This window comes from Hippocampus zosterae, chromosome 14 (genome assembly GCF_025434085.1).
Source record: "Hippocampus zosterae strain Florida chromosome 14, ASM2543408v3, whole genome shotgun sequence".
NCBI classification, from domain to species: Eukaryota; Metazoa; Chordata; class Actinopteri; order Syngnathiformes; family Syngnathidae; genus Hippocampus; species Hippocampus zosterae.
This window is the reverse complement of record NC_067464.1, coordinates 9,907,277-9,928,066: the sequence shown is the minus strand read 5'-3', so window position 1 is coordinate 9,928,066 and position 20,790 is coordinate 9,907,277. Positions and strand designations below refer to the sequence as shown.

General features: G+C 41.8%; 1 protein-coding gene and 1 long non-coding RNA gene across 2 annotated transcripts in view; one reads left to right on the top strand and one right to left on the bottom strand.

The window, feature by feature from the left end:
• The window catches only part of LOC127614931 (uncharacterized), a 276,974-nt gene that overhangs the window by 72,255 nt on the left and 183,929 nt on the right, over nucleotides 1-20,790 (bottom strand). The window lies entirely within an intron of this gene.
• On the top strand, nucleotides 1,638-19,353 carry tonsl (tonsoku-like, DNA repair protein). The gene is made up of 28 exons (XM_052086356.1): nucleotides 1,638-1,930; nucleotides 2,045-2,140; nucleotides 3,046-3,188; nucleotides 3,284-3,464; nucleotides 3,564-3,693; nucleotides 4,516-4,687; nucleotides 4,794-4,908; nucleotides 5,507-5,658; nucleotides 5,758-5,910; nucleotides 5,992-6,117; nucleotides 7,325-7,523; nucleotides 8,252-8,307; nucleotides 8,385-8,474; nucleotides 9,615-9,687; nucleotides 9,785-9,948; nucleotides 10,163-10,283; nucleotides 10,391-10,629; nucleotides 12,222-12,693; nucleotides 12,764-12,966; nucleotides 13,525-13,631; nucleotides 13,701-13,857; nucleotides 13,923-14,001; nucleotides 15,304-15,611; nucleotides 16,661-16,832; nucleotides 16,919-17,094; nucleotides 17,277-17,350; nucleotides 18,530-18,663; nucleotides 18,931-19,353. The coding sequence occupies exons 1-28, from the start codon at nucleotides 1,906-1,908 to the stop codon at nucleotides 19,134-19,136; spliced, it is 4,323 nt and encodes a 1,440-aa protein (XP_051942316.1). The 5' UTR covers nucleotides 1,638-1,905; the 3' UTR covers nucleotides 19,137-19,353.

Sequence of the window (20,790 nt, the reverse complement as noted above, 5' to 3'; positions counted from 1 at the left end):
GAGATGCATGGTTCGATTCCGGGCCCTGGCCTTCCAGTACAGTATTGAGTTTGGATGTTCTCCCCGTGCCTGTGTGAGTTTTCTCAGGGGAAAAAAACAAATCATTGGTATCGCCCTATCCACTCTTGAGGACTTGCACACCGCAAAAAACATGAATAGGGAATGGAAAATCCAACTGGACCCCCGCACACACTGCCCACCATCTCTTCCAGCCCCTCCCCTCCAGTAGGCGGTCTGAAGCCATGCACACCAAAACCAGGAGACATTCAAACACCTTCTTCCCTCTCACCATTAACTCCCTAAACAGTGACTCAAATCTATTGTGGCCCTTTGCAAATTTTACACACCCGCGTGGGACAGTTTTGCCGCACTGATCATTATAGCTCCAGCTCTCTAGATACTTGAACAATTGTTGTTGACCAATATTCCACAGCACTAGGTACTGTAAAGCGCACAAGGACTATCCGCATAATCACACAAATAAAGTTGTACTGCAATCACTGCTATTGGTCACTTAAAATATGTCCACCAACTGCACAACCGTCATAGTATTGTATCAGACCACTGATCACCTTATCTCTGTTCAATGACAGCCGTCATTGGGTGGTAGTTGTGGTACAACTGTACATTGGTAGCCTCACATTACAGAAAGTCCATACTTGTATATCATTGCAAATTTCCCCAGTGTGGGACAAATAAAGGCTATCTTATCTTATGTCTATGTTTACCGTACTTGCTTGTTATTGCAATACTAGGGTAGCTCACACTACCGGAGACAAATTCCTTGTGTGATTTATATACTTGGCCAATAAAGATGTATTCTGATTTTGATTCCTATCTTGCAAATCTGAAAATCTGTTTAACACACATGCTGAAAAGAATTATATCAAACCGTTGACATAAATATTTATCTTTTCACTGCTCATGAATATTGGCTTCAAATATCCATTATGGGCCTCATTGACTAGTAATAATTGATTTAAGTATCGCTTTGAGACAAAACCATATTGGTCTATCTCGAATGAGTACTAGACTGGTCTGCCAGCAATCCAGACCCGTCTCCAACTAAAGATTATTGTCGCAGAAAGAAGGGATGGAAGCCCATACTGTTAAAAATATTTTTTATTCACAATAAATAGTGGGAGACCTAAATGCGCCGGTACGGTGACAGGTACGGTGGTCACGTGATATGCAACGAGGAGCAAGTCCAGTACTGTACTTAGTTAGCTGGCTCTCCAAATCTCCAAACAGAATGGGGGGGACTACAATCTATATACTGCTAATAGTTCCGGACAATACAGTGAATGAGATTCTTGGGGACAAAAGTGGGCATACCGCACAAAGTGTACAAAGTACTGTATTTTCACTTTTATTGTTACCATGAGGAAGCGTTACGTGTCATGTGGATGCGCATTAACCATAGTAGAACTTTAGCTCACACGTTGACTCACAGGCATGCCGTGAATTTATTATTAACCTCTAAATAAAGTCACCATATGTAACATTTATTACATCATAGATTTTATTTGTAATTCAATTAGTTGGTATTTAAAATGTTTCTTCCCCATGAATAAGGTTGCTAACGTTTTACCTGACAGTTTCCAACGGGGGGAAAATGTTCACGAGTTACTATTGGTTGGCAAGCGCACTGGCGGGGCTTTGTAAAGTTATTAACCAGAAATACAATCCATATCACAACGGGTGATGTTTTTTAATCAGTCCTAGTTCACCATCGGCCACCTAGATTACACACAACGATGTGGTTTAAAGGAAAATACGCGTAAAAGTGTCTATTAGTCAGTCATCATTGCTTTTTTTCCGAAGCAACACATTCAGCTGAGCGCGCTCGACTCCACCACTGTCATTCATTTGTTAGCAAGCGGCTAACATTGCTTGAACCTTAGGATGAGCTTTTCACGGGAGAAAAGACGTAAGTATTCCCTTGGACGATCTGCTGTTTTGCAATTTCACCTCGACGAAATCGTTTTCGCCGATGGTTGTTACGTCCTTGATGTTGTCGTTGGCGGCGACTGTTCTTTTGCAGTGCTGGAGAAAGCCAAATGCAAAGCCCAAAACAGTAGCAATATAAGAGAAGAGGCCAACATCTGCAATCAGCTTGGAGAGCTGCTATCAAAAAACGGTAAGTGGTTGATTTCTTCCTTCAAGGATAAAAGGCTTCAGAAAGCTGTGTGGAAGTTTTGTCTCAGTTGAATTGTCAACAAATCCCCGTATGCAGCTACAGTATTTCTATTTATCAGATAACATGGCACTAGATCTGCATAAATATAAGCGGAAACAAAATAGCCAAAATCTTCTCGACTAATATCAGATGGAGAATCTAAAGATCTCGAAGTCTATATTTTCTCTATATGCTCCCGTTTTGTGTGTGTGTAAAATGGCATCAAAAAGTGCAGGAAAAAAAGCAACCATTTGTATTTATTTGGTATACAACAACGAAGATAACGGATCACTTTAATGCGTGATGAAAAGGTAACATGAACGATGCTTATAATATTGTGGATTAATCGAAATGAAGTAAATGATTATTTTTGTTGTTGTTATATACAACTTATCATTTGCAATCGCTATCGTAACAAGCGTCTTTTTTACAGCTTTTTGTTGCTCGATTGGTTATTTTGAATAAAAAATACATTTAAAACATATACATACTAATTATTTTATTTGGTACAGTATAAGAATAATAATTAGCTGTTTATAAATATTAATGCCTGACATTTTCCCACTACTGTATTCTGTGTATCATACAGGGAACCATTCCACACACATATGAAAAATGTTAGTAAAGATTAAAGTACTGTATATGCTTCTATTGTTTGAGTGATTATACGTTTTCAAATTTGAAGTCAATCTGTAGAAAGGATTTTTATTGTGTGTGAATGTGTGTGTGCGTGTGTGTGTGCGTGTGTGTGTGTGTGTGTGTGTGTGTGTGTGTGTGTGTGTGTGTGTGTGTGTGTGTGTGTGTGTGTGTGTGTGCCTTTCGTACTTTTGTTTTGTGTGGATTTTTTTGGGCGGTCTTTTTTCCAGGTGCCTATGAAGCTGCCATTCAGGAGCATCAGCAGGAGTTGTCACTGTCGGAGGTGTTAAATGACGTAATTGGACGAGCGGTGGCCAATCGTAAAATAGGAGAGTGCTATGCAGAGCTGGGGAACATTGAGACTGCACTTAAAGTGAGTTAATCTACACTATGTAGAAGTATTGATTTTTAAACAGATGTTCTTTATACTGTGTAAAAATGTGTTGTGTGCCTCTTTGTCTTGTCTAGCATCAGCGCCTTCACCTGGACTTGGCTCGTTCTGTCGGAGACCACATTGAGGAGCAGCGGGCACTCGCCACGATAGGTCGAACTTACCTCTTCTGCTTCGAGTCCGACCAATCGAGGAAAAGTCTTGAACAAGCAGAAGATGCCTTCAGGAAGAGCCTTGCCATTGTTGATGATCTAAAAGGTGTGAACCCACTGCTGCTCACTGCTCCTTTTCTGTGTCAATATAATAGATTAATACCTTCAGTTAATCCTTGTGTCTGTCCCTGTGTGTCTTTTCAAGGGACGGTGCCAGAGCGAGAGATTCATGAAATGAAAGCTCGACTTTTCCTCAATCTCGGTTTGGTTTGCGACCACCTGGGAGAGCCTGAACGCTGCAGCGAGTTCATCCGACGTAGCGTCTTCATTGCGGAGTAAGAGCTGCCTCAATGTACTTACAAAAAAAAAGGACACTTGCAAAGGTTGGCTGTTGCTGTGCCTCACCCCTGTTGTCTTGGTCCATGCACTTCGTCTCCTCTCAAATGAAATGTGTTTTTTGTGTTTCCTACGATGCTATTTTGATGTGCCATGGGCAAGTCAAGCCACTGCTGTACCCTGGGGAAAAAAATACAAAACTCTGCTTTTCATTCACTTGTGCATTGCGTGAGACCTTAGAAAAAAATATTTCCAGGAGGCTACATTGTGTATGCCTCCAAACATTCATAAGTATAACTACGGAAGAACCTCAACTTTTTGAGTGAATATTTCCAGAGGTTCTAATTTGACTCGCTCAGAAATAATGGAAATGGAATGAATCTGTGCTGCTGAAGGTAAAACAGTTTACAGGTGATGTGTTTGAACCACTGGTTTGCATTGCTAATTGTCATATATTTATTATATGTGCAAAAGTCAGTTTTTCAAGTAACTGTTGGTAATCGTCAAAAGAAAATAAGGTCTAGAAATGTGGACATTTGAAACGTGTAGGACCCCTTATCTACACTAAGCTCCTGTTTACTTCTCGTGCCAACAATATTGTTATTGTTTTACTCTTCATGTTATTGCTGATACCTTTTGAGGATAAAAGGGATAAGCCCGTCAGATATTGGATAGATGTTTATATTTTCCAATATATTACAGGCTGAATTTTATCGAGCTGTCTGAGAGTCCTCTGTACATTCAACGCTGACCTTGGCCTCTTTTTTTCCGCCTTCTTTGCTCGCTGTTAACTCTCTTCTCCTATGCTCACAAAAAAAAAGGAAAAGTGGGCTGCTCGAGGATCTCTATCGAGCCAATTACAACCTGGGCAACATCTTCTTCCGCAACGGCCAGCACTCCAACTCCGTGCGCTGTCTCGAGCAGGCTAAAGAGTGTGCCCGAAAGATGAAGGACAAGTTCAGCGAAAGCGAGTGCTTCCACTGCATTGGCAAGGTGACTTGCTCTTCGATAGAGATGAAAAAAAAAGATGGAGGTTCAACCAAACATTCAATTTTGTGATTTTTTTTCTTCATTTTTAATTTTTTTAAAAACACATCAGGTCCAGCTTTCTTTGGGTGATTTTGTAGCTGCCAGACGATCCCTTAAAAAAGCTCTATTGTTGGGTTCTCAGCAGCAACAGGACAAGCAGACGGTGAAGAACATGTTTAAATACGGTAAAAGAGTTTTTTTTTTTTTAAATATACTCAACATTCAATTAATTTTTATGTTGGGAAATATAAAAATATGAATCCACTACTAGATTGTTTGTTTAACAAATGCCACATGCAGTGTGTTTAAGTGTGTGGCTTCCATGGAGGACTCTAATCTGCAGAACATTTGACACAAATTCCCACTTTTTAAAAATGAAATCATCTTGAGTGATGGTTAGATGAATTGAAATTTAAGTGTGATTTTCAATTTATTTTCCCACGATCTTAAAAACTGATGAAAAACGGTTACCATTTTGTGGAAGCAAGTTCTCATATGTGGAAGCAAGTTGTTGTGTTGCTTGCGTGGAACAAAAAGTTTTAAGGTAGCAAAAGTGATATGAACGATGTGGTTAAAAAAAAAACGGCATCAGCACATTCATTCACATTCTCACTAAAATATATCGGCATCTTCCCCCATGCACGACCTCGCTTAGACCTTTATTGGAATCTGTTTTGTGTGTGTGTTTGTGTATGTGAGAGTGTGTAATCCTACAGCGACTGTATTTGATCTCCCATCAAGTGTCAAAAATGTTTTTTGTTGTTTTTTTAATCAATTCAATAGCCGACCGGGGCTGCAAACTGGAAGAGGATTTGGGGGAGAATCCGGCCAGAAAACGGAGCTCTCATGAGGCCATCGGGCTGTCAGAACAACTCGGAGATCTCTACTGCAAGGTCGGCTGCTTCCACAAAGCACTGGAAGCATATCAAGCTCAGGTGATTTTTAGTTTGCGTGTTGTGTTTTAGTTAATTACATTTGAAATGTAATCTATGAATACTCTTTTTGAATTAATACCGTTTATCCATCCGGATTAGCTGAAAGGAGCTGAGGCGCTGGCGAAGCCCGCACGTGAGTTGGCGGTCATCCACGTGTCTCTGGCCGCTACCTTTACTGACCTGCGACGGCACGGCGAGGCCATTCAGCACTACAAGCAGGAGCTGGCGCTACGGGAGGGCAGTCCGGCCGAGGTAATCCGGTTTGCGATTGATGGAGGGGGGGGGGGGGTGACGTGTCATTCGCACGTCAACTTGAATCTGCGTGTGTGTCAGGAATGTAGCACTTGGCTAAACATTGCGGCCGCCCAGGAGGAGAGCGGCGGTGCCCTTGATGATCAGGACAGCAGCTACAGTGCGGCACTTCACTGCGCTAAGAAGTGTGGGCAGGCCAGGCTACAGGTGAGCCAGCCTGTGATGGGAACGGTGACATGAGAGAATGTTGGTGTGTTGATGTCCCATTTGCTTTCGAGAGGATCAACTCCTCGTGACTGACGTTGTGTTGTTCATCCTATTAGCACAAAACGTTTGAGACTTGATGGGAGAGTTCAATGTCGGGCTGCAACGTAGAACGGTGTGCAATATTGTAATACTCGATGTCCTCGTAAAAATTCTATTAAATACTCGAGTTTTTGGATTTGTGCTTATTTGAAGGTCGGGTAAATTATGATTACAAAAGAGAAAATATGCGTTATGTAAAAAAGTATATTAACAACGTCGCTGTAAAGAAGCTGTGTAGGACCGAGACAAATTAAAATAGTGGGCGCTCTGCTCTGTTGTTACACAATGCATAAATGTCTGCTCACAGTCTTGCTCTCCAAATGTCTTTATCGGAGGCACACAATGTAAATTTTTGACTCTCAAACTGCCACGCGAACCTGCTTCTTTCGAGCCTTGAATTCCCCTCTCAATTGATTCAATTATTACCACAACCAAGATGAGTCCAGTCAAAGAAAAGACGTCACCCACCCCCAAAGTAACTGCACTTTCGGATCTGTGTTGCCATGGTAGCAGACAGCTGTTATAACAGAACCATGCACCTTTGCAGCTTTCCGTTGGTGACAAACTGATAACAGTAATTTTGGTAATTATGTTGAACTCCGGTCAGCATGGAGCCCGAGCGGTTAGCACATCTGCCTCACCATCGAGAGGTTCTTAGCTCAAATCTCATATATGGAGTTTGCATGTTCTCGCCTTGCTTGTGTGGATTTCTGCAGGTTTTCTGGCTTTGTCACGCATTCCAATAACATGCAGGTTAGGTTCATTGACGACTCTATATTATCCTTGAACGTGAAGGTGAATGTTTAGTCGTTGATCTGTATGTGCCCTGCAATTGCCTGGCGACCAGTCCACCGCCATCTTGCCCAAGGTCAGATGGGATGAGATTCAGCTCACTCCCAGCCTAGATCGGGACAAGTGCTCTAGAGAATGCGTGGAGGCACTGAAGGGAGAGCTCTCCTTACAAGTACCTCTCACTATAAACATATTGGTAAATGAATACCTCTCGGAGGGCTTCGTTAAATCAATTTTATATGGCTCTTGCATTGTGCATGCGGTGGCCAGTGAGCTTGCATATGCAGCAGTCAGTTCAGGTTTTCCTCCCCCACAGAAGCGCGTTTTGAGGCTATGGTTAGCCGCACAGAGGCGAAAGTGCTCGTCAGACGCCAACGACACCGAAGCTAAACTGCTGGAGCTGTGTGCTGCCAAAGACTGGAGTCCAGATGGCAGCGATGGAGAGGAGGAAGCAGAGGAGGAGATGGATAACAGTGAACCTCTGGATGATAGTGATGTTGTCCTCTCAGACTCAGGTTGGCTGTTCAGTTTTTATTTTTTTATGTATTTATTTATTTATTTATTTATTTATTTATTTATTTATTTATTCCACTTGAAGCTGATGTGTCAAACATCCGGGCTGCGGGCCGGAACCGGCCCCGAGGGGGTTCGATCAGGCCCGCGCGATAATTTAAAAATGAGAAAATGCATAAAAGACACGGAATGAATATTTTTAACAAGATGCAATTCATGTATTATCCGCTAGAGGGCACATTGTTTTCTCTTTAGTTTGTAAAGTGTAGGCAGGGATTATATTTGAATTTCATATACACATGTGTAAATGGTTTTAAAAATCAGTTTAATCATAAAATGCATGACTATTTTTCAATACTAATTACTTGTTCAAGTTTTGCGCCTTTGTACAATCAGTGGGATCAGTTGCAATGCATATATATGAATGATAAAAGTAAATTGCACATTTGTCTAAGGAAATCTAAGATGTTTGATGAAATGTTAGGTAAAAGATATGTTCATTAAATTTCAACATTTTCCTCATGTTCTTGTGCTTCGCTATACCAAAACAAAGGAAAGACATGATATTTTGGTTATTCATAGCAGAGTGCGGTATAATTTTAACCACTTGGCATCTACAGAGGCCGTCTGCGGCCCACAATGTGAAATGAGTTTGATACCCCTGACTTAAAGCGCACATGCCATGGAGTGGTTCTCAACTTGGTCTCTTACTGCCTTGTATTGTTTCTAGACGACGACCTCGAGGGATATGACAAAACGGTATCCGGAAGGAGGAAAGCAGGACGGGTGAGAGGGAGGCAGAAACATGATTTCTCTCGCACAACTTCAAAAATAAATTTCCGCTGCACTGCTTATTTCTGCAGTGGAACAAGAGGAATGAAAAGGGTGAGACATCCCTCCACAGGGCGTGCATAGACGGCAATTTGAAGCAAGTCCAGTATCTGGTAGAACAGGTGGGTCAAAGATAGATTGAAATACATAAAACATGCAATTTTCATGAATGCAGTCATAGCGTTGCCTTAGTTACCAAACGGGGGAACAATATCAGACAATCTGCACAATTTCCTTACACGGCGTATCGACCAGACTACCAGGCATTTATATGGGGGATGCCTTTATTTTTAAAAATATTTTTCCACAAACTGCTGATATAAAGTATTCAAATAATATTTTATTTCTTAAATTTTGGCCAAGTGAGTTGGCAAAACATTGTCTCTTTCCTTGACGGGTGCCGGCTAGCATTTCCTGACTGTTAGGGAGGCATTTACACAAACTGCCATAATTCAAGGTCTGACACTGTTTGCCTGATTTGAATGGCATGGCTCAGTAGTAGACTGGTCAATCAATCCATTGCTACCATGTCGAAGTGTCCCTGACCAAGATACTGAACCTCCAGTTGCTCTCGGTGCTGCGCCACCAATAGGTGGATGAGATAACACTGTGTGACGCACTTTGAGTACCCGAGGTAGAAAAGCGCGATACAATCGACAGCCCATTTACCATTTTAATACCCTCAAATTATAGCGGAAAGTCTGCATTTAAAAAAAACATCTTGTTCATTTCATTCTAAATCCATTCTGGTGAGGTTTATTGCCAAGAAGAACACAATAATAATCACTCCTCTATTCATATCGGATATGAATTATTTCACGTCATTCTATGTGCGTCATAATGACATAATCTGTGAGCAAAAATGCTCCTAAAAAAATAAAAACATATTTTGAGCCTTGCAGAAAAAGTAAGCATGCTGGAATATTGAATTTGTGTCAATCACAGATTTACTTATTCCGTTTGAAATCTGGGTTTGCACCGTTGAACTGAAAGCTGATATATTTGCAGGGAGCCAGACGAATTCTGAAGTAAATAATAATAATATCAATCATAATACAGTAATTGTAATAATGCTTTCAACATATACTTTCATTTTTAACCTAACTATAAGACATCATTGAGTCAATGCATACCTTAAAATCGAGATCTGAACCAAATTGCGGATTTTGTGAACTGTTCCACTCCTACATTATAAATGTTTATTTAACGTTTGCTTTAATGGAGGTCACTATTTGCGAAAGCCTGTTTGCTTCTGCCGTCAGGGCCACCCAGTGAACCCCAGAGACTATTGTGGCTGGACTCCTCTGCACGAGGCCTGCAACCATGGTCACTATGGTAACCGATTTCAACTCTTTAAATTGCCGGACTGTTTATGTTTCTTTGAAAGAATACCTTCTCAGTCTCTCCCTTTCACTCCTTCATTTTCATCTAGACATCGTGGCTGTGCTGCTGGACCGAGGTGCCAACATAAACGACCAGGGTGGCAACTTGTGTGAGGGCGTGACTCCTCTCCATGACGCGCTGACCTGTGGCAACTTCCCTGTGGCCCGACTCCTGGTGGAGCGAGGAGCATCCATCAACCTCCGCAATGCTAAGGTACGCGTGTGTGTGTGTATCGGCGCTCGTGTTAATTGTTAAGCAGCATTCTTATCCATCATTAAAGTATTAATCCCTCCATAGTAAAACACAACACTTAATTTTAAGGTCAAAGCTGTAAAGCGTAAGGAAGTAAGCCAGATCACGGAAATGTTCGCTTTTTTGGAGGGGGGGCGGGGTGTTTTGGTCTCATGATGTCTTTTCTCTATGTCAGGGTGAGACTGCAATGGACACCCTCCGTCGATGGCAGAGAACATACAAAAAGGAGCTGGACCATGAAGCCAAGCAAGAGTGTGCAGCGACTGAGCAACTGCTGAAGAAGGCACTTGCAGGCAGTAATTATTATTATTATTATTATTATTATTATTATTATTATTATTATTATTGCACCCAAAACATTCTCTCACATCAGATCTAATTTCCCTGCTGCCCCCCCCCACAGTGCCGGTCACTGCTCCCCCTCCCAAACCTTTTGATATTCTCCAGGACAGTCAGCTGTTTGACGCAGAAAACTCGGAACCACTTTCATCCTCTGGAGGGGGCTTTGTCACCAACCAAGACTGGCCCAGGAGTAGCGATCAATTAGAGGAAAATGCTTATCCAAGCCTCAAGAAGCGGCAACTCGGCAGTTCAGCTCCACGGCTCCGAGCCAGAGGGACCGAGGCCGCTCTTCTTTATGGGGTAACTAGTATATTGATATACGACATGATTTATTCATTTGTTGTTCAAAGCTGAATGTTGGCAAGTTTTGCTTTTACAGTGGATATAAATTCTCCACTCTCATGTTCAAATGCCAAGTTTTTGAAATGTAGTTTTTTATAAGACAAAGATAAATAATTAAAAACATCCCAACTTTATTGTGACATTTAAGTTGTAAATGGCAATTGATAGGAAATGAAATCTTTTTGAGAGTTGTGAGAGTGGAATTAAAATAAACAGTGTGGAAAGTTATGCATCTCCTAGCATGCTGTCTGCCGCTTGGTAGCCGCCTCTTCAATTTTTTTTTACCATTTACTTGTTTTTATTTATTTATTTATTTATTTATTTAAAAACCTGGTAATTTCACAGGGATTTTTTATATCCATTGCATTTAGTTTGTATGTAGGGGTTAATGTTGAGCTACGGGTGGAGGGTATATTATTACGGACGAGTGTGTGTCTCACTGTGTCTCTTAATATTCAAGAATCACTTTTGCTCAATCCAAGCTTTCAGCCGTCCTCTTGAATAGATAATTACTTCTTCCCAAAATGAGGGCTTCAAAACTAGGTTGTCAGATAGCTGTAATAAGTGTAAACACTGTCCATTGAAAGAGACACATCTCCGATTTGAAAGCCAAATCTATTTTGGTAGGTGGTCTTGCAGTTGTTCAGCAAAGACGACACTGTTCACGTCTTTACCATTGGAGTGCTTATACCTTTATATACTTACACGCTGTGAGTTGTTTACCACCTTGGAGAGAATCGGAATCAGAATCATCTTTATTAGTCAAGTATGTGGAACACACAACGAAATTGTTTCCGGTAGTACAGGCTACACTTGTATCATCAATAACAAGCAACTACGATAAACAAGGAGATGACAAATAAGTATGGAAAGACATTCCATAATGTAAGGGTACCGTTGTGAGGTCGTACCAACAATGACAGCTGTGAGACAATGTTCAAAGTATCAAGCAGAGCTAAAGTGATCAGTGGTAGAATACAATACAATAACAATTGTGTAGTTGGTGCAGATAATCATTGCACCATTTTAAAGTGACCAGTAGCAGTATTTGTAGAGCAACTTTCGGTGTGTAATTGTACTGAAGTTCTTGAGCACTTTAAAGTGTTTGGTGCTGTGGAATGTAGAACAGTGACAGCTGATCAAGTAAGTAGAGAGCTGGAGCTACAATGATTATTGCGGTAATGCTGTTCCACAGGGGTGTGCAAAATTGCAAAGAGCCACTATAGACTTGGGTTACTGTTTCGGGAGTTAATGGCTAGAAGGAAGAAGCTGTTTGAATGTCTGCTGGATTTGGTGCGCATGGATCGGTAGCGCTTGTCTGAGGGGAATAGCTGGAAAAGGTAGTGGGCAGGGTGTGTGTGTGTGTGGGGGGGGTGGGGGGGTCCAGTAGGATTTTCCGTGGCTTTGTCTTGGTTCTTGCGGTGTGCAAGTCCTCAAGAATGGGTAGAGCAGTCTTCTCCTATCCTCTCACCCATGAGTCTACAATATAATACGGGCTATGAGGAAACACTCTCTGCATTTCAGTAAATCAACATTTGTTTTGTTTTCAGAATAAGACCAGTTCTTCAGATGACAGTGACTCCGACAGCCCTCTTAGTCCCCTTCATCCGGTCCGCCAAAGACTCTCAGTTCCAGCAGTTCAGTGTCAAAAAGTTCCAACGCCAAATGAAGAGGCTGATTCACTGACCAACCCTGGCAGGCAAAGCGGGCACGATCCGCCTGCTCCCTTCATCTTTGCGCAGGACGATTACCACACTGCCATCCGAGGGTTGGGCAGCGCGAGGACCCTCCTGCAAGGCTGCTCAACACAACCTCATTTCCCCACCTTGTCTCGACTCTCCTGCAGCAGCAAATCAGCTCTGATTCCCGAGGACGACTATCGGGATGATGACTGGCTGGAGAATGATTTGGTGGAAAGTCAGCCCAAAAAGAAAAGGTTTCGAGTTGAGCAGAATGGAGCGAGAGCGGACAACACTATATCTCCATCTGCGAGAGCGCCAAACTCTCAGATGTCCCACAGGAGTGAGAACCCGTAACATATTTCCATCTCTTTATTGTATCCGGAGTTTCTTCAATATTTATCTGGTTTCAGGTTCTACACTTCCACCGTCCAGCAGCAGGGGAGCCGCTGTGAAAAGGATCACCTCGGTCAAGCCTCAGCAAGTGAAAATGACTCAGATGCCAGGCATGGTCCGTTTGGGCAGACGAGAAGTCAACAGGTCACATAGCCCCACCCTCACAGATGACGACGCAAGACCAGAGACTCCTCCCCCACCTCATTCAATACAAATGCAGGTCAGTTTTAGGCGACATACTGACTATGACTATTCAAATGGTCTTTTTTTTTTTTTTGCCTTTAAAAAAAAAAAAATAATCTTCATACATAAACCAGCCACAACATTAACTATACTTGCACAGTACAAAATCATATTGTGTCGTATTTTTTTCCCCCCCCAAGATAAAAGTGCTCAGTTTTGATTGACACAGTCAGAGATATTAATTATTCATTCATTCATTCATCTTCCGTACCGCTTGATCCTCACTAGGGTCGCGGGTGGTGCTGGAGCCCATCCCAGCCGTCTCCAGGCAGTAGGCGGGGGACACCCTGAATCGGTTGCCAGCCAATTGCAGGGCACACATAGACGAACAACCATCCACGCTCACACTCACACCTAGGGACAATTTAGAGTGTTCAAAGATATTAATTAAACAGTGTCTATTTTCTGTAACGCTTGTCCTCCTTATGGTCGTGGGAGAGCTGGGACCAGCCATCGCAGGGCGCATATAAATAATTCATTTACACTTGCAATGACAGCTACATTTTAAAATAATTTTAATTTTGCGTTCATTCAGCCTCTGATTCAGGGACCAGCTCTTTCCACCCCTATGTCACTGCCTCCACCCATAAGGATGAGGGTCAGAGTTCAGGATGACATCTTCCTCATCCCAGTTCCACAAAGGTTTGATGACACGGCAAAAAAACATTGAGTTGAGTTTATGTGGTCTTGTTAATCCGTCGTCTACTGCAGCGAGGCAAAATCTTGCACGGTGTCGTGGCTCTGTGACCAGGCAGCACAGCGTTACTACCAGAAGTGTGGCTTGCTGCCTCGCCTGTCGCTGCAGAAAGACGGCGCTCAGCTGTCCCCGCATGACCTTCTGTTGGACATTCTGCACACCAACGAGGAGGTTTGGACCTCATTATAACGTCTTTGACTGAACAACATGAAGACTGATCAAGACTGATGTTGCAGGTGTTGGCTGAGGTGTCGTCTTGGGACCTTCCCCCTCTACAGGAGCGCTACAAGAAGGCGTGCATCAGCCTGGCAGTCGGTGAGCAACCAACACACATGCGCAGATATCCTAATTCACTTACAGTATATAAAATTTACTTTTAAAAGCTCATATACCGTATTTTCAGCACTGTACGGTGCTTCGAAGTATAAGGCACGTCTTCAATGGTTGGTCTATTTTAAAACTGTTTTGTTATATGGGGTGCACCTCATCATAAAGTGCATAGAATAGAAGCTACAAAAGTGTCTGCGATTGCGGTATGCCTCCACTAGATGAGGGATTGGCAACCCAAAATGTTAAAAGAGCCACATTGGACCAAAAAATATTCAAACAAAAAAATATATTTTCACTCCCCCATCTTTTTCCATTTTCAAACATTTTGTTAAAAGCTTAAAAGCTGCAGGGATCCACTAGGGCGGCGCTAAAGAGCCGCATGCGGCTTCCGGAGCCGCGGTTTGCCGACTCCGGCACTAGATGGAGCTACGCTAAAGCAAATACAATACAGCTGTATTTATATAGAACCTTCCCAACCGCTGCAGCTGTAACAAAATGCTTTGCAGAACATTTAAAGTACTGCGTTCAAGAAATCGAAACACTGATCCATATATAAGGCTCATATGATTAAAAGGTATGAATGCTTTCAGGTGCGCCTTGTAGTGCGGAAAATATGGTGGAAATAGTTGGGTCTCTTCAAGTATTTTTGTTTTATTTTGTTTTTTTCCCAAGATTTAAGAAGAATAATCAAATATTTCAGTCAATCAACAAATCCAAAACAAAACCTCTACCCCTTTTCTCCGTATAAAATAGCCATTCGAATTTCATTACACTTTTCCAATTTTAGAATATTCATTCATGCTGCAGCACAGGTCCATCTTTGAAAAACACACAGGAAAAACAATATAAAATAATCATAGGAGTTGGGGGGATTGCCTGGGCAGCCAAATAGGAGCAATTTGTTGAAATCGTCCTCTGTTTGAGTGCATTTGGTTTGTTCAATGCGAAGTAATACATTTCCATTATTTATCGGCTTGTGTGGGTTAAAATTAAGACTCCACGCAACTACGTAGTTGTTGGGTACGTGCGTGTGCGACTTCTCTCATCTAGAAACGACATGATTGATTTAGGACGTCATTAAATGCAACAAGTGGGGAACCAGCTTGCTTGTCACCAAATAATACACGCTTGTTAAACTTCTGTTTGAGGTGAAGCCGTTTGGATGTGTCAAACCTGTCGCGAACCTGTCTTTTGCTCTCAACTCTCTGACGATGCTGCTTCTTGAGGGGATTTCTTTATATCGGGCAAGGCAGACGTATTTAAGACTGTACGCGTTTGTCCTTGCAGAGGAAAACAGGCGCGTCAGTCGGCTATGCGAGGTGCAAGACGGGGGATCCTCTGTGTTAGTTTGCGGACTCGCCTTGGCCTCCTCTTCCCTCGCCGCTCTCCTCCGTGCCCTCAAGCTGCAAGCCAGCCTCACCGAACTGCGCCTGTCGGGCAACCGCTTCGACGCCAACCTCGTCACTGAGCTGGTCACCACTGCCGCCACCATGCCACACCTCTGTGTGCTGGACATTTCAGCTAATCAGGTCACAGGAGAGGGGCTTGAGAAAGCAGCAAAAACCTTAACAGGACTGGGCCATCCGGCGTTTCCAGTAAGTTGCATTTTTGTTACTGCTCTGAGCCAGACTGTGATGAAAGTTTTGTGGCACAGTCCATTTTATGACACTGGCTTGTAAAAGTTTGAAGAGGAGTTAACCACCATACAGTCAAATAAAATTTAAGTGAAATTACTCAAGTTGTCTAAGATACCCGACAGACATAATGAAACCGGAACAGGAAGATGTTAACAGTGTGGCGCTGTCACCTAGTGGAATTTTGTAGGTAACGCTGTTGTAATAAATTATGGAGTGGAATAAAAGATTTTACCATTTTTTTTTAGTAAAAACACATGTCTGTATAGATAGTTGATATTTAAGTCCATTTCCATATCCATGGCTGCCATAGTTTGCCTCTTCAACCACAAAATACAAAGAAAAAGAAAAACACAAATGTTATTTTTAGATGCTTTAAGGTAAAAGATGTATCGATGATATGGATGATGTTCCGCATGATCATAATTGGAACTTCCAAGTTTTGTTTGACATTTGAGGCATATTTTTCTGGGACATTTTACTACTAAAATTCAAATTATAGCACATTTTAAAGATCTCCAGAGTAACTTGAAAGGGATTTGTACTTCCCAAAGCTAATAATGCTCAGTTTGGACGGTGTGCGGGTCAGTGAGGCAGAATCGCAACTGTTCTTCAATGCTTTGCGGTTCAAAGAAGGCAAACATGACGTCAGCTTTGCAAAGTTGAGTTCCATCCAATCAGGAGTTTCCTACAACACATCTCCTCGAGGGAGCATTATTCTGCTCTGACACGAGCTTGGAAGCAGGAGTTCAAAACATCTCCGCTATTACGCTCATGATACAGAATTATGAAAACACCTACAGTTTTTGCCAGACTAAATTGCCTGGACTAAATAATTAATCCACTTTTTTTTGTCACTTGCTTAATTGAATATGAGTCCCAAATGACATACACTAATAGCATTCTGTATGAAGAGAAAGCCATTCACACTTAACTTGGCCAAAGATAATATACATGTTACCAAAATAGTGATTTATCAAAGTGTTGGAAACCTTTGACTCTTCTTCTAGTGTCTGAAGGAGTTGAACCTCAGCCTGAACCCGCTGGGTGACAGTATATCAGAGTCTCTGTCCTCGCTCCTGTCCGCCTGCCCGCTCCTGGCTGAGCTGTCTCTGCGTGGTTGTGAACTGACCTCGCGCTTCTTACAGCAGCATCGCTTACTCCTTGCCAGCGCCCTAACAGGTGGCAACATTTGTCTTATAAATGGATGCAAGCTAAGCCTGTCTCCGCAGTCAATGAATATACTATTCATAATGCTAATACCTCAGGCACGGGCCACCTGAAGTCTGTGTGTCTTTCCCACAATGCACTGGGCTCCACCGGATTTGAGCTCGTGCTGAAAACGCTGCCTCTACACACGCTCACACACTTGGACCTGTCAGCTGTGCGCAGGGGCACCACCGATTACCCGGCTCTGGAGCACCTCACCATCCTCCTGTCACAGGTACATGCACTCGCGAGACCCAACATGAAGTAAAGCTGCACCATGATTGGGTGCAACGAATGTTCCTGATTTATTTGGATTTGTTCTTTAAACAGTTATCCCCATGCTATTCACGTAAGATCTACATGTTAGAATGTACATGTTAATGATGTGGAGTAAAAACATGTTTTTGTCTCCCTCAGGACAACTGTTCACTAACCCAACTCAACCTGGCAGCTAATGGTTTAACCGACAGCAGTGCATCCACCTTGGCCAGGTTTGGTGATCATCCATCCAATTTTGTTGGGGGACAATATATATATATATATACACACACAATACATGCTGATTTATATAGCGCTTTCACAACAGCGGCAGCTGTAACAAAGCGCTTAACAAAACAGTTAACATCAAGTAAAACAATAAACACAACACACAACATAAAACACGGACACTCGTGCAGTTCTAACCAATTTTCCGTCACATGCTTTGTTCTTTGAAGCAGTTTGAGATGAAAGAGGAGAGAATCAAAGTTTCCTTTAACCAGTGGATCAGAGACGTCATGCTCAAAATGTGCACACGTCAGCTACAAGCCAAGTTTCAAAGTCAAAAAGAAGCTGTAGCATCCATTGAGGAAAAAAGAGATTGGTTCACTTCTCCTGTCCCATGGAAATCCATTTCAATTCCAAGCGGCGACTCACGGTTCCAAATGCGCATCGGTGCTATGTGTGTGTGTGTGTGTGTTGTGGGTGTGAAATATCTGATGAATATGTAAATTGGGTTCATAGCTTTCCGATCAAAACCATCCATAAAGCCTTTTTGTACAGCATTGTCCTCATCTCAAGTCACGGGATGGCGGGGTACACTCTTTGCCAGTCAATAGCAGCCCACTCACAAATATCCCCTTTTTTTTAATTATTATTCTGGAAAATATTGTGAATATATTGATCCAATTTTGTCCACTCATTGTCATCATATTTATTGATTTAGAGGTACCGGTACTTAAGTTCAGTTTTTAGAACTATCAAAGGAGAAATGCATTTATTTTCACCATTTAAAATGGTTCCCAATTATCACTTTAAAAGTTCTCTACCATGCAGGAGTAAGTTTGTAACTTTTAGCATGACCACTTTTATCATGTGCTATTTAGTTTTATAGTTTTTTTAATTTTATTTTTTTGTTTGTTTTTGTTGAAATACAGATACATGAAAGAAAACTATACTGGTCTTTTGAATTAATGGCATGGTAAATTGAGTTACAAGCTTTGTCATGTCAAGAAATTAATTAAACTCCTAAGTCAAGATAACTCATTTCCTGTACCACGTCACGTCCCCTCTATAGTCTAAAATTTGACTTCCTTCAGCCTAAAGATACGGTTCCTGAGTAACTAAACATGTATGCACTTTTATGTAGCCTTTGTCTAAATTGACCGGTTGTCATCCTTTTGTGTTTTTAGGTGTCTGGCTGCATCTCCCAGCCTAGTGAATTTGGACCTGTCCGGAAACCCGTCCATCACCTCAGTAGGATTACACAGCATCCTCTGCGCCCTCCGAGAAGCGCATCGGCCGCTCACTCTTCTAAACCTCCAAGGTAACTTCTTTTTATTTATATATATATATATATATATATATATATATATATATATATATATATATATATATATATATATATATATATATATATATATATATATATATATATATATATATATATATATATATATATATATATATATATATTATATATATATATTATATATATATTATATATATATATATACACACACTGTATATATAGATAGATATGAGAAAAGTATTGTATGTAGATGTTAACTTCCATTTGTTGCGCCACCTTCAGGTTGCCAGGTGTCGGGGCCTTTGGACAGCGAGGATCTGGACGCTTTGTCAGAGCTGGTCCAAGACCTGCGTCTTTGCTCTCAGGGCCTCAACAAGCTAGACCGGCACGCTTTAGAGCAAAGCTGGGCTAGTCGTAATCCTCACGGCTATTTTGTAGACCGAAAAGCAGCGTGCTTCCTTTCTACTGCGGCCGCGGCCTCCTCGTGACTTTAGTGAAATGTGCTTGCAGACCAGAGACGTTGGCAGATATTTGGTGGAATCCCATGTCATTGACAGCGACATTTTATTGCAAAATTCTCGGTTTGTGGCTACTTACATGTTGTTTAACATGTTTACGTGATAGTATTTTTATATAAATGCTTTGTTCGCTTTGTATTTGTCAAAAAATAATATTGAAAAATTAAAGAAGCTCAAATTTGTCATTGCAAGGGAACTCATTGGTGGCCTTAGGTTGATGACTTTTGCTAAAGCTTCATACTTTTGCGATGTCTTAAATGGGTACAATGACTTTGTCAAAAGTCTCCGTCATTGCCTTCCGCCATACTCAAAACATTTTAAACACACTTTTTTTCTGTTTGTCAGCAACTTTTCATATTTGGGGGTAAAAATAGTCACGAAAAGTTGCTAAATATAGTGGCAACGTCAGTAATTTGGCAACACTGACTGATTTTGAAAACAAGCTCCACTGTTCGCAGCCGTGATGCTGGTGGAAGCTGTGCACAGCAGCTAATGGTATTTGTATTCGTTTAACCCTGGAGGACCAAGAACCTTTTTTTTCTTTGGAAAATGATGAATTATACATAAAATGTCTGCTATATGTTCGCTGAACACCAAAATATATGTTTTTTCCAATATTCAATGCTTTAATCCTAATTTAGGATTAGGGCCAAATCTGACCCTTTGGCATTTAAAGTCAGCATTTGAGTAGCAGGATTTGTAGGGGCCAAATTTGACCCTGTGGGTTCTCCAGGGTTAAATTAATCTGGTGAACTTTTTTTTTTTTTTAAACGCTCATGAATATTATGGTTAAATGTACTGTATACTGCAAGAATAAGCAGTGATTCTGCAGAATGACCTCGTTAAATTGCAATGAACTTTTTTTATTTTCTTTAACCATCCTTATAAATATATATGAGAAGCTCATGTCACACTGCAATGAACGTCCGTGCATATTTGGAAAGGAATGCTGGTGGTGTCACAACCAAACAATGCTACCACATCACTCCCACTATTACGTCTTCATGCCTCCGTCTTCATATCTCAAATGACTAAAACCTACAGACAGTTCAACAGTATATACGGTACATGCTGTTGTAGTACAGTGTTTGCAAACCAGAAGAATTATATCGTTTCTGCACTCGGCGGGGGGAATGGTTGTGTCACTCCCCGAGGCAAGAAGTTTACCTCATAAGGTTCACTGTACATCAAAGAAAATAATCAGTAGGTGGGCGGCACAAATATGGAGCTCATCTTGGCAACCGGAGGCTCAGTAACCTCAGTGGCTGCTCATCAATGACTCTGCTGCTGAGCATAACCCTAGAAGGAGAAGGCTGGGCCAATCAGGGCGCAGCACTGAAACTCTCGACAGCCACTCACACAGCCCGAGCACACTCGGGCTTTACCATCAGCTGTTGCATGCATGGCTGAGGCTCAGCGCACATACCAGCCGCATGGTTTTCGCACATGCAATGTTTTCATCTCCTTAACTAGACACCAGCGGCGCTGCCTTGACTGTGTCATCAGAGTGAGCCTGAATGGTGGGCATGAGGAACATGCAACTCTATAGTCACACACTGTGGATCAAAATAACTTATGAAGCAGGGATGTCCTGAATTAATTTCACAGGATGTAATTTTCTTTT

What these genes read in the sequence shown, in the direction of transcription:
- tonsl (XM_052086356.1), top strand. Translation starts at nt 1,906, where the DNA reads ATGAGCTTTTCACGGGAGAAAAGAC. An exon ending in CATTGTTGATGATCTAAAAG is followed by an intron (nt 3,465 to 3,563) that starts GTGTGAACCCAC and finishes TGTCTTTTCAAG; the next exon opens with GGACGGTGCCAGAGCGAGAG. An exon ending in GTGCATCAGCCTGGCAGTCG is followed by an intron (nt 14,002 to 15,303) that starts GTGAGCAACCAA and finishes TTGTCCTTGCAG; the next exon opens with AGGAAAACAGGCGCGTCAGT.